This window comes from Aquarana catesbeiana, linkage group LG06 (assembly GCF_042186555.1).
Source record: "Aquarana catesbeiana isolate 2022-GZ linkage group LG06, ASM4218655v1, whole genome shotgun sequence".
NCBI classification, from domain to species: Eukaryota; Metazoa; Chordata; class Amphibia; order Anura; family Ranidae; genus Aquarana; species Aquarana catesbeiana.
The window spans coordinates 413,277,966-413,292,692 of record NC_133329.1 but is presented as its reverse complement, the minus strand read 5'-3'; the positions used below and the strand labels follow the sequence as shown (position 1 = coordinate 413,292,692).

Sequence of the window (14,727 nt, the reverse complement as noted above, 5' to 3'; positions counted from 1 at the left end):
AATTACACCCCAAAATACATTTAGCTGCTTCTCCTGAGTACGGGGATACCACATGTGTGAGACTTTTTGGGAGCCTAGCCGCGTACGGGACCCCGAAAACCAATCACTGCCTTCAGGCTTTCTAAGTGCGTACATTTTTTATTTCACTCTTCGCTGCCTATCACAGTTTCGGAGGCCATGGAATGCCCAGATGGCACAAACCCCCCCCCAAATACCCCATTTTGGAAAGTAGACACCCCAAGCTATTTGCTGAGCGGTATAGTGAGTATTTTGCAGACCTCACTTTTTGTCACAAAGTTTTGAAAATTGAAAAAAGAAAAAAAATTTTTTTTTTCTTGTCTTTCTTCATTTTCAAAAACAAATGAGAGCTGCAAAATACTCGCCATGCCTCTCAGCAATTTCCTTGGGGTGTCTACTTTCCAAAATGGGGTCATTTGTGGGGGTTTTGTACTGCCCTGCCATTTTAGTACCTCAAGAAATGACATAGGCAGTCATAAACTAAAAGCTGTGCAAATTCCAGAAAATGTACCCTAGTTTGTAGGCGCTATAACTTTTGCGCAAACCAATAAATATACGCTTATTGACATTTTTTCTACCAAAGACATGTGTCCGAATACATTTTGGCCTAAATGTATGACTAAAATTGAGTTTATTGGATTTTTTGTATAACAAAAAGTAGAAAATATCATTTTTTTTCCAAAATTTTCGGTCTTTTTCCGTTTATAGCGCAAAAAATAAAAACGGCAGAGGTGATCAAATACCATCAAAAGAAAGCTCTATTTGTGGGAAGAAAAGGACGCAAATTTCGGTACAGCATTGCATGACCGCGCAATTAGCAGTTAAAGCGACGCAGTGCCAAATTGTAAAAAGTGCTCTGGTCAGGAAGGGGGTAAATCCTTCCGGGGCTGAAGTGGTTAACTTTCCTACATGCTAAATAATGCACACTGATTTGGGGGACTTTCACCAAAGAAATGGGGCCGGAAACATTTTGGCCGAAATTGATGAAGAAATGTCATTTTATTGGATATTTTATACAGCGGTGTAAGCTCCCGTGGTCAGTGTACAGCGCTATGGTATAGGTGAGAGCCATGCAAGGTGACAGAAAGTGGGGGATACACTCACTGGTCTATACAGGAAGTGAGGGATACACTCACTGGTCTATACAGGAAGTGAGGGATACACTCACTGGTCTATACAGGAAGTGAGGGATACACTCACTGGTCTATACAGGAAGTGGGGGATACGCTCACTGGTCTATACAGGAAGTGGGGGATACACTCACTGGTCTATACAGGAAGTGGGGGATACGCTCACTGGTCTATACAAGAAGTGAGGGATACACTCACTGGTCTATACAGGAAGTGAGGGATACACTCACTGGTCTATACAGGAAGTGAGGGATACACTTACTGGTCTATACAGGAAGTGGGGGATACGCTCACTGGTCTATACAGGAAGTGAGGGATACACTTACTGGTCTATTCAGGAAGTGGGGGATACGCTCACTGGTCTATACAGGAAGTGAGGGATACACTTACTGGTCTATACAGGAAGTGAGGGATACACTCACTGGTCTATACAGGAAGTGGGGGATACGCTCACTGGTCTATACAGGAAGTGGGGGATACGTTCACTGGTCTATACAGGAAGTGAGGGATACACTTACTGGTCTATACAGGAAGTGGGGGATATGCTCACTGGTCTATACAAGAAGTGAGGGATACACTCACTGGTCTATACAGGAAGTGGGGGATACACTCACTGGTCTATACAAGAAGTGAGGGATACACTCACTGGTCTATACAGGAAGTGAGGGATACACTCACTGGTCTATACAAGAAGTGAGGGATACACTCACTGGTCTATACAGGAAGTGAGGGATACACTCACTGGTCTATACAGGAAGTGAGGGATACACTTACTGGTCTATACAGGAAGTGGGGGATACGCTTACTGGTCTATACAGGAAGTGAGGGATACACTTACTGGTCTATACAGGAAGTGAGGGATACACTTACTGGTCTATACAGGAAGTGAGGGATACACTTACTGGTCTATACAGGAAGTGGGGGATACGCTTACTGGTCTATACAGGAAGTGAGGGATACACTTACTGGTCTATACTGGTGTCATACTGAATCATCACTCGGAGTTGCTGGTCGGCGTGTCTCTTCCACAGGTGGCGGCTCTTCTGCTGGACTTGGTAGATGATCTATTAGAGAAAATGAGAGATGTGAGGAGACACAGAGATCATCCATCTATACACAGGGCACTGTACCCAATGAGGAGGATGATAAGAATGGGAAAGATAATTGGCATAGGGATGATGCTGATGATAAGGATGAGGATAGGGATGATGATGATATTGATAAGGATGGGGATGATAGGAACGAAGCTGATAAGGATGGGGATCCCTAGGGATGAGGATGATGATGATAGGGATAGTGATGATAGAGATGGGGATGATGATTGGGATGGGGATGATGATTGGGATGGGAAAGATAATTGGCATAGGGATGATGCTGATGATAAGGATGAGGATAGGGATGATGATAGGGATGATGATGATATTGATAAGGATGGGGATGGGGGTGATAGGAATGAAGCTGATAAGGATGGGGATCCCTAGGGATGATGATGATAGGGATGATGATAGAGATGGGGATGATGATAGGGATGGGGTTGATGATAGGGATGGGGTTGATGATAGGGATGATGATAGGGATGGGGTTGATGATAGTGATAGGGTTGATGATTTGCTACTGAAACATCTCCACCCAAAAACTGACACACTGCTATCTGCTTTTCATTTGTCTATTTAATAATAGCTGGTATGTTATTTTTGCTTAACCGTCTGTAGACCTGTCCACATTACAATGCTTTATTATCTCCCTCGTCTTACCCAGAATTATTGCCCGTTAACTTCAGTGCCCTTTTGCTAGTCTATTTCTGAAGTAAGAATTTTGCCCTGTTAACCAGCCAACCTTTATTACCTCCTGATTGATAACTGAAAATGCACCCACCACCCATCCCTATCAGTATAAATATAAGCTTCTTTTGGGAGAAGCATTTGCAACTGGGGCTCATTCCTAAAGTGGGGCTATTTCTATAAGTGGGAGCACTTCTGACTCTGCACTTCAGCAAATGAACACAAGAAAATTCTTTGAAAAACACCACACAGACATCAGGTGACCTTGTTTACCCCTTCAGATCTTTCTCCTTGCATTCTCTACCACTCCTTTTGACAGCTCTGTCCTCTATCCTAAAACTATCTCTCCTTCACCCCTCTTCTCCTCCCCACAGCATATATATATATATATATATATATATATATATATATATATATATATATATATATATATATATATATATATATATATATATATATATATATATATATATATATATATATATATATCCCCCTCACTTCTGTCCTCTCCTTATTACTGCACCCACCAACCCCTGCTAATTCTAAATCCACACACGCTAAAAATCTCCAGGACCCTGGGCCATGTCCCTTCATATAAATCCCACTCCCATATTACCTCCCTCACCCTCCTGCTTCTCTGGAGATATATCCCCAAACCCCGGGCCTCCATTATTTAACTGTACCCCATGCACCCATCACCCTGCACCCTCTGGCAGCAGCCGCAATCAACACAATTTAATTCCCATTTCCATTCTTCCCAAGACCAGCCCCCATTTCTCTTGTGCCCTTTGGAACTCCCGCTCTGTCTGCAACAAACTCACCTCTCTCCATGACTTCTTTATTGCCAACTCATTTAACCTACTCGCCATTACTGGAACCTGGCTCCACGAATCCGACACTGCGTCTTCTGCTGCCCTATCCCATGGTGGTCTTCTCTGGACTCACTCCCTCAGATCCAGTGCATGTAAGGGAGGAGGTGTCGGAATCCTTCTAGCCCCACATAGCACCTTCCAGGTACTTCACCCACCTCCCTCTCTGTCACTCTCCTCTTTCGAAGCAGACTGCATTCGTCTCTTCTCCCCAGTTTCTCTAAGGATAGTTGTGATCTACAGGCCTCCTGGACCAACTTTTCTTGATGACTTCTCTGCCTGGCTACCCTATTTTCTTCTGAAATTCCCACAATCATTCTCGGGGACTTCAACATCCCTATTAATACTAACACTCCTGCCCCTTCCAAACTTCTCAGCCTAACCTCCTCCTTTGACCTGAAGCAATGGATACACGCTCCTACTCACTCCGAAGGCAATACCCTTGACCTCGTTTTCTCTCACCTTTGCACTCCATGCAACCTCTCTAAGACCCCTTTCACACTGGGGCGGTTTGCAGGTGGTATTGCGCTAAAAATACCGCCTGCAAACCGCCCCTAAACAGCCTCCGCTGTTTGTTCAGTGTGAAAGCCCGAGGGCTTTCACACTGAAGCGGTGCACTGACAGGACGGTGAAAAAAGTCCTGCAAACCGCTTCTTTGGAGCGGTGAAGGAGCGGTGTATTCACCGCTCCTGCGCATTGAAATCAATGGGACAGCGCGGCAATACCGCGGCTATAGCCACGCTGTACGAGGGATTTTAACCCTTTTTCGGCCACCAGCGGGGGTTAAAACCGCACCGCTAGCGGCCGAATACAGCTGCAAGAACGACGGTACAGCAGCGCTAAAAATAGCGCTGTTGTACCACCGACGCCCCCACCGCCCCAGTGTGAAAGGGGCCTTACTATCCATTCCCTCTCTCTGATCGCCACCTTATTAGTTTCACTCTCTCCCTTTCCTTCACCTCCTCTCCCTCCAACCGCCTAAAAGTTACCCTCAGAAACCTACGTCATCTCAACCCTTCTCTTCTCTACTCTGCTATCAACAACCTCTACGACAAAAACTCACCCCTACCCTGCACCAACCTAGCCACTTCTGTCTACAACGCTTCACTTCTAGCCTCACTGGACTCACTGGCCCCCCTCACTACACACAGAATCAGGCCCCGACCCCTTCAACCTTGGCAAACAGATGATACTAGAAGTCTGAAAAAACATAGTGGTGCTCACGAGCGCCTGTGGCGTAAGACCAAGTCTAAGAGAGATTTCAACCTATATAAACCTGCCCTCCAAAAAATACAATTCCAGCCTCCTCTCTGCCAAGCAGACCTATTTTATCACCCTCATTAGCAACTTATCATCCCGTCCCTGTCAACTCTTCTCTACCTTCAACTCTCTACTTCGTCCTCCACCGCCTCCACCCGCCAACTCACTTCAAACAGAAGATTGATACAATTTTTGAGGAGATCTCTACTGTTCCGATACCCTCCAGGCTTTACACTTCATGCCCACAATCATTACTTCCCTCTTTCAACCCCACCAGTATAGACGAGATTGCTAAACTACTTGGTAATGTCCACCTTACCACCTGCCCTCTGGATCCTGTTCCCTCACAAATGCTACGTTCACCCTCTGGCTCTATTCTACACTCTCTAACCCACATCTTCAATCTCTCCCTCTCTTCTAGCATCTTCCTCAACTCTCTAAATCATGCACTTGTCAGACCCATACTTAATCACTTGCCAACCGCCTAACGCAGGTATACTGCGGCAGAATGGCACGGGCAGGCAAAATCATGTACCCCCCCAGTGCCCGAGGCGGTCGGCTTCGTTAGGGGAGCGATCCAGGCTGAGGGGGAGACCACTCATTCGTGGCCACCCCCTCGCGATCGCTCCCCACGAATGAGATTCTTCCTCTGCTGCTGTATAGTAAACAGCGGCAGGGGAAGTGATGTCATCGCTCCTCGGCTCGGTATTTTCCGTTTAGGCACCGAGGTGAGAAGACATCGATGTGAGTGCACCAACACAACACATCACAGTAGAACATGCCAGGCACACATTACACCAGTTTTTTTTTTCTGATTACTGCATTGGTGTCAGTTTGTGACAGTTAGTGTGGTAGGGCAGTTAGTATTAGCCCCCTTTAAGTCTAGGGTACCCCCCTAACCCCCCCAATAAAGTTTTAACCCCGTGATCACCCCCGTCGCCAGTGTCACTAAGCGATCGTTTTTCTGATCGCTGTATTAGTGTCACTGGTGTCGCTAGTTAGTGAGGTAAGTATATAGGTTCGCCGTCAGCGTTTTATAGCGTCAGGGATCCCCATATACTACCTAATAAATGTTTTAACCTCCTGATTGCCCCCTAGTTAACCCTTTCACCACTGATCACTGTATAACTGTTACGGTTAGTTCGTTTATTTTTTATAGTGTCAGGGCACCCGCCGTTTATTACCGAATAAAGGTTTAGCCCCCTGATCGCCCAGCGGTGATATGCGTCGCCCCAGGCAGCGTCAGATTAGCGCCAGTACCGCTAACACTCACGCACGCAGCATACGCCTCCCTTAGTGGTATAGTATCTGAACGGATCAATATCTGATCCGATCAGATCTATACTAGCGTCCCCAGCAGTTTAGGGTTCCCAAAAACGCAGTGTTAGCGGGATCAGCCCAGGTACCTGCTAGCACCTGTGTTTTGCCCCTCCGCCCGGCCCAGCCCAGCCCACCCAAGTGCAGTATCGATCGATCACTGTCACTTACAAAACACTAAACGCATAACTGCAGCGTTCGCAGAGTCAGGCCTGATCCCTGCGATCGCTAACAGTTTTCTTGGTAGCGTTTTGGTGAACTGGCAAGCACCAGCGGCCTAGTACACCCCGATCGTAGTCAAACCAGCACTGCAGTAACACTTGGTGACGTGGCGAGTCCCATAAGTGCAGTTCAAGCTGGTGAGGTGGCAAGCACAAGTAGTGTCCCGCTACCACCAAGAAGAAGACAAACACAGGCCCGTCGTGCCCATAGTGCCCTTCCTGCTGCATTTGCCAATCCTAATTGGGAACCCACCGCTTCTGCAGCGCCCGTACTTCCCCCATTCACATCCCCAACCAAATGCAGTCGGCTGCATGAGAGGCATTTTCTTTATGTCCTCCCGAGTACTCCTACCCAACGAACTCCCCCAAAAAAGATGTTGTGTCTGCAGCAAGCGCAGATATAGGCATCACACCCGCTATTATTGTCCCTCCTGTCCTGACAATCCTGGTCTTTGCATTGGTGAATGTTTTGAACGCTACCATACACTAGTTGAGTATTAGCGTAGGGTACAGCATTGCACAGACTAGGCACACTTTCACAGGGTCTCCCAAGATGCCATCGCATTTTGAGAGACCCGAACCTGGAACCGGTTACAGTTATAAGTTAGTTACAAAAAAAAAGTGTAAAAAAAAAAAAATATATAAAATAAAAAAAAAAAAAAAATAGTTGTCATTTTATTGTTCTCTCTCTCTCTATTGTTCTGCTGTTTTTTACTGTATTCTATTCTGCAATGTTTTATTGTTACATTTTTTATACTTTACCGTTTACTGTGTTTTATTGTTAACCATTTTTTTGTCTTCAGGTACGCCATTCAGCTACAGAGTGGATTTATTTATCGTGACAGCAACAGCGTTTGCTCCCATAATATATAAAAGCCGTGACTCCAGCAGAGGTGATATATGCCGAAGCGTGGGGGCAGCAGTGGGTGGAGGAGCGATTTGCTCCTGCCTTTTGCGGGAGGATGCCCCCATGCTTCGGCATATATAAACGGTGCATGTATGCCCATCATTAGAAGTGGGTGGATGAAGGGAGGTATTCTAATGGTGGGCATACCCACCGATCAATAGCTTTTTTTCTTTCAGCCCACAGGCTGCATGAAAAAAAAGTTTACAATATATGCCCAACAAGGACCAGCAACGTACTGGTATGTTGCTGGACTTTGAGTGGTTATACCAGAATGATGCCTGCAGGTTTAGGTATCATCTTGGTATCTTTCTTTTCAGCCAGCGGTCGGCTTTCATGTAAAAGCAATCCTAGCGGCTAATTAGGCTCTAGACTGCTTTTACAAGCAGTGGGAGGGAATGTCCCCCCCTCCCACCGTCTACCATGTTTTTCTCTGGCTCTCCTGTCCCAACAGGGAACCTGAGAGTGCAGACGGTGATTCATCCAGCTGACCATAGAGCCCCATTGGGAAATTGGGAAAGCATTTTTTGACACCGATCTTGGTGTGGTCAGATGCTTTGAGGGCAGAGGAGAGATCTAGTGTCTAATAGACCCCATTTTTTTCAAAAAAGAGTACCTGTCACTTAGGGTTGTCCCGATACCGATACTAGTATCAGTATCTGCACCGATACCGAGCATTTGCCCAAGTACTTGTACTCTGGCAAATGCTCCCGATGCTTCCCCCGATACCTTGACAGTCAGCAGTGATCGGCGCGTGGGGGAGTTACAAGCTTCTCCCCCCCACGGCTTTCAGCTGCTTTAGTGACATACAGCGGTGATCGGTCCTTGTAACGCGATCACCGCTGACTGTCACCTCATCCTCCTCCAGTCCCCCTCCGTTGTCCCCCTCCGTTGCTCTGTCCTCCTCCGCTGTCCTCCTCCGTTGCTCTGTCCCCCTCCGCTGTCCTCCTCCGTTGCTCTGTCCTCCTCCGTTGCTCTGTCCCCCTCCGCTGTCCTCCTCCGTTGCTCTGTCCCCCTCCGCTGTCATCCTCCGTTGCTCTGTCCACCTCCGTTGCTCTGTCCCCCTCCGCTGTCCCCATCCGTTCCGGCGTTCCGCTGTCCCCCTCTCCTTTTCTGGCCCCTCCGTTGTGTTGTCCCTCTCCGCTGTGTGAATGGACAGTCAGCTGACTCTGTCCATTCACATAACTGAAACATTGTAATCACGATGTGTCACTTTATGAATGGAGAGGAGCCGCTGTCTTCTCTCCATTCATTCTCAGTACAACTGAGGCTGCAGAGAAAGGGACTGGGGAATCTCTATCCTCTGTCTCTTTCTCTGTCTCAAAGGGGAGATATCAGAGGTCTGTTAAGACCCCTAATATCTCACTAAAGCCCCCCAACAGGGCTGATTAAAAAAAAAAAAACACACATATTGCAATAAAGAATAAAAAAAATATTATTGTAAAAAATAATAAATGTAAATAAAAAAAAAAAAATAGGGGATATTTACATTCCCTGACTTAACAATAAAAATGATTAAAAAAAAAATGAAAGGAACAGTTTAAAAATAAGATAAAAAAGCAAAAAAAAACAAAAAAAAACAAAAACACCCCTGTCCCCCCCTGCTCTCGCACAAAGACGAACGCAAGCGTCGGTCTGGTGTCAAATGTAAACAACAATTGCACCATGCATGTGAGGTATCACCGCGAAGGTCAGATCGAGGGCAGTAATTTTAGCAGTAGACCTCCTCTGTAAATCTAAAGTGGTAACCTGTAAAGGCTTTTAAAAATGTATTTAGTTGGGGCGTGGCCTGAAGCGGCATGGGATAGGACGCACGGCAGCGGAACTCCGCCGACAGTCTATCCTGGAGAGCAAATCCTAAGATTCCAGTCGAATATCGAGACCCCAAACGCTCCTAATTACCTCATACTCCTCCCGGGATCATGTCACCGCCGAAGAAGCCGGCCGCAACGACCTCCAAGCTGGAGCAGTACCTCCGACAGGAGAAGGAGAAAGATTCCCCTGGGCAAGATGGCGGCGGCACGAGGGGAGAGGAGGCCGTTGTGAATGCTGACACAGCGAAGGTACTTGAGGCTATAACTATGTGCCAGGAAGCGGTGGCTTCATGTCAATCATCTCTTACAGCCAGGATTGAAGAGGTAAAGGTGGATATCTCCTTAGTGAGACAGGACTTCCAAAAATTAAGGGACAGAGTTACTGAGGCTGAGACCCGGACTTGGCATAGTGGAGGACTCCCTCCCCCCCCTTCAGCAATCCACAGATGCCATACAATTGCAGGTCAACCAAATCCTACAAAAGCAGGATGATTTAGAGAACAGAATCAGAAGATGTAATCTTAGATTCATAGGTCTCCCCGAGGGAGCGGAGGGGGGTGATTCAACTACATTTCTTGAATCATTGTTATGTGACACCTATGGCAGAGAGGCCTTCTCCCCCACATTTGTTGTGGAGAGGGCGCATCATATGTCAGGCAGACCACCTCCAACTGGAGCGCCCCCACGCACTTTTATAGCCAAATTTCTTAATTTCAAAGACCGGGATGCCATACTTCGCCTTAGCAGAGAAAAGGGTAATATCCCCTTCGGTAACAAAATGATCGCTGTATTCCCGGACTTTTCGGTGGAAGTTCAGCGCAAGCGCAAAACATTTATGGAAGCCAAACGTAGACTCCGCATCAAACATATAAAATATGCGATGTTATTCCCAGCTCGCCTACGCGTGGAGGGAGATGACCGCGCTTACTTCTTTGATGATCCAGAGGCTGTCATTTCATGGTTGGAACAGAGAGAGGAACGTAGATAAGTAACCAAGTCCTTACCATGTACCTCAAAACCAATATGCCTTCTTAATGCACCGGCTGTGCACCCTGGAATGTTACTATATTAGAGAAAAGGGTGATATGCCCTGCGTATAAACAATGCTTTCTGATACTGTTATTCATGAAAGGGAGGTAGCCTATGACTGGGGCAGTGTGCGTGCTTGTCTGACTATTGCAACTGTACTTTGCACCTTCATACGTATCTATATAAAAGGAAAGAAGCAACGGCCTGCATACAGACATTGCTCACTGATGCTGTTGCTCCGGCAGTGTAAAAGGAAGCTATTTACCAGGAACTATATTTGGAACAGTTCGCACAATCACTAAAACAAAACACTGTGTCCTGTGCTCTTAAATATTCCCAAAAAAGAGAAGCTGTACCTAGACACTGATACCTGAGACTGTTGCCTCTGAAGATATGACGAGTTGCAATATACCAGCAACTATGCCTGGAACATTCCATGCGATTTCTTTAGTGAAATGCTACCTACACATCTGAAAGAGACCTCCCCCCTTTTTTTTTTTTCTTCCCCCCCCCCCCTTTTTTTTTTTTCTTATTGCACAGTTTGACATATCGATATTAATATTTGGGGTATGGTTGGGGGGGGGGCAGTAGGAGTGGGGGAAACAGACCTTTAATTTTTTATAAGTATGGGTCATATATGCTCTTATTATTTGTTTTCTGAAAATGTTTGCTAAATAGTTCTCTCGGCGGAGGGAAGCATTATGCCAGGGAGCTCACAGAAATTGTGAGCATAGCCCTACTCAGTGCTACGTTATGCAGCGCAAAGCCGCCCCACTAGTAATAGGTCCCAGCCTGGGAGGTCATGTTTGGTTTATTGCTATAATAACTGCGGCCGCAGTTACCATTATAAGGTCTGCTATATGACTATCAAACGTTCATTTCAATATTTATGCAGTTGTTGCAGCTCTCCTCTCAGGCTGGACAGAGTTTACGCCATGTTGGCAGTTTGGGGAAATAGCCCGCATCAGTTGGGGACAATGCAGGGCGGGGAGGGGGGATTTGTGGTTCCTAAGGTTACAAGGCAAAGTCTTTTACTATATACAAACTGATCCCTCTAAGGGACAATGGGTAATAACCATGCTTTTATTGACAGTCATGTATTGGAGATGGTGTCGATCACCAACCAATCCTTGGGGAGATTTGAATACTGGGACCGCTTCCCATAAACACCACACCTCATGGCTGCATTGAAACTTGTAGTATGGAATGTGCGAGGGATTAGGGATCCAATAAAAAGGTCAGCGGTTTTTGCTCAACTTAAAAAACAAAGAGCTGATGTGGTGGTACTGGTGGAGACACATGCAGAAGGTTCGGTACAGAGGGCACTTAAGCGTCCATGGATGGGATGGGTGTACCACTCAGTGCACACCACACACTCTAGAGGAGTATCGATACTAGTCTCTAAAACTACACATTTTGAGTTCCAAGGTTCCGAAGTCGACCCAGAGGGTAGATATGTTTTTCTGAGAGCCAAAATACAAGGTGACCCCATATTGTTACTGGCAATCTATGTACCACCCCCATTTCAGTTTTCCGTTCTGACCAAGGGCTTTGATTACATGACCATATACCCTAATACTCCTGCTATTTGGCTAGGTGATTTTAATAATGTGTTGGATCCAAAACTTGACAGGTTAGACGGATCCCTTTCTACAACTACGCCCCAACACCCAACAAGATTTGCAAGGATACTTGAGATCTTTAACCTAGTCGACACATGGCGGTATAAATATCCTACAACAAGGGCCTACTCATGCTTTTCCACTTCACACAACTCTATGTCCCGTATAGATCTTATCCTTATATCCAAAATACTACTCCCTAGGTTGCTAGAAGCGGGATTCCACCCTAGATCACTTTCTGACCACTGCCCGTATTGGGTTACGCTATCCCTTTCACACATAAGACCTCCAAATTCATGGAGACTGAACCCTTTCTGGCTAACTTTATTTCCAGAAGATGATGACATTACAACTGAATGGGACCAATTTTTCGCGATTAATGGAGACTCTACATCACCACAAATTGTTTGGGAAACATTTAAAAAACATGCGCGCATGATACTTATCATGCGTATAAATAAATTGAAACGCACTACTGAAATAACTACTGATATCACTATTAAACATTTACAGGAAGCAGAGGGAGCCTTTATCGTTGATCCCACCGCAGACAAAGCCAATAATCTTAAACTTTGTTCCAGAGCACTAGACCAATTACACTATGAAAAGTCTAAACGCAAACTCTTCTTCCATAAGCAAAAGTCATTTGAATATGGAGAAAGGGCCGGGAAACTACTTGCGTATATGGTACACTGCGAAGAGAGACCCCCGGTAGTGATCTCCCTTCGCTCGCATGATGGAACTTTGATAACGGAACCTACAGCAGTGGCATCCCTATTCAAAGAATTCTTTGCTGCCCTATACACTACCACAGTTTCAGATGATGACACCTTGATAGAATCTTTTTTAGCTGAACTACCAATCCCTAAATTAATAGAAGAGCAAACAAAAGAGCTAGAAGCCCCTCTCACGGGAGATGAAATATCTAGGGCAATTGCTGCATTTCCCAACGCAAAGGCCCCGGGCTCGGATGGTTTGCCTGTGGAATTCTATTCCACATACTCGGACCAGCTGATCCCTAGACTTCTAGCATTATACAACTCCATTTTTGAAAACTCAGTCCTCCCAGCATCCATGAGGGAAGCTACTATTATTTTAATTCCCAAACCGGGAAAAGATCCCCACCTTCCGGAATCTTATCGTCCCATCTCCCTGTTCCAGGTAGATGTTAAGATTCTCGCCAAAATTCTTGCTATCCGCCTAAACACAGTCATCTTGTCACTGGTTCATGAGGACCAAGCTGGATTCATGCCAGGAAGAAACACGTCCTTCAATCTCCGGAGGCTGTTTATTAATCTCCAGACGAAACATGATAATGTTAGGTCCAGAATAGTTGTTGCCTTGGACACAGCCAAGGCCTTCGACTCAGTCGAATGGAGGTATCTATGGATCTGTCTGGATAGGCTTGGGCTAGGTCCCAGATTCATAAAATGGATTCAGCTTCTGTATCAGGATCCAGTGGCGAGAGTTCTGGCAAACGGATGGCCATCGGACCAATTCCCCCTATCTAGGGGTACGAGACAGGGGTGCCCACTGTCACCATTGCTATATGCACTGGCGGCAGAACCTCTTGCAATAGCTATACGGGAACATCCAGGAATAGTGGGCCTACAGAGGGGGGAGATAGTAGAAAAAATAAGCACATATGCTGACGATACTTTGCTGTATCTCGATGACTCCAAAGATTCCCTACCAACAGTCCTGGCCCTTATAGAACGTTTCGGCACCTTCTCTGGACTCAGGATTAACTGGGATAAATCCCAAATACTGCCACTAGACAGCTTCCCACCACCTAAAGATAGGGCTCTACTTCCCCTACAGAGAGTAAACACCATAAAGTATTTGGGAATACGTACCACCCGAATCCCATCAGACTACATACAGCTCAATATCACACCATTACAGGAAATGTTTAGACAAAAGACGCAGGCATGGGCCCGTCTCCCTCTCGGAGTGATGGGCCGAATAAATTTAATAAAAATGGTCCTCTTGCCAAAGGTTCTGTATATGCTCTGGCACTCACCTGTGTATTTGGTACTAAAACATTTCAAAATACTTGAGACTCTCATCAAACCATTCGTCTGGGGCAACAATAGGCACAAACTCCCTTGGTACAAACTAAAACATCCAACAGATCCTGCCGGAATGGCGCTACCTGATTTTAAAGCATACTATTTAGCGGCCCAGCTTTCACAGATTTTCCATATTGATAAAGTAGACAGGAATAGGTTTCTACACTCTCTCTGTCCAACATGGACTAGACAGACCCTAGACTCCCTAGTAGCAATAACGGGTAAAGGTAGAGACGAGGGCCAAAAAAAAAGATAACAAATCACTTTTATACCAATATAGAAAGGTGTGGGAGATGGCATCTGACAAATTGAGTATTATGTCACCCCATAGTTGCACTCACCTTTGGCATAATATGTCCCTACCAGAATTCAACCTTCTACATGACAACACAGTATGGAGCTCAAGGGGAATAGTTTACCTGGCTCAGATCACTCAAAACGGAAAACTGAAGTCTTTTAACCCTTTCATGACTAAGCCTATTTTTGAAATTTGGTGTTTACAAGTTAAAATCCATATTTTTTGCTAGAAAATTACTTAGAACCCCCAAACATTATATATATTTTTTTTAGCAGAGAATCTAGAGAATAAAATGACGATTGTTGCAATATTTTTTATCACACGGTATTTGTGCAGCGGTGTTTTAAACGCAAATTTTTGGAAAAGTGACACTTTCATGAATTTTAAAAAAT

The 14,727-nt window shown here is 45.6% G+C and overlaps 1 protein-coding gene across 1 annotated transcript in view; it reads right to left on the bottom strand.

The window, feature by feature from the left end:
- Positions 1-14,727, bottom strand: part of LMLN (leishmanolysin like peptidase) — an 87,069-nt gene that overhangs the window by 60,216 nt on the left and 12,126 nt on the right. The window contains exon 2 of the mRNA XM_073634512.1: positions 2,115-2,212. Coding sequence (XP_073490613.1) covers positions 2,115-2,212 — 98 coding nt within the window. The remainder of the gene's footprint in view (positions 1-2,114; positions 2,213-14,727) is intronic.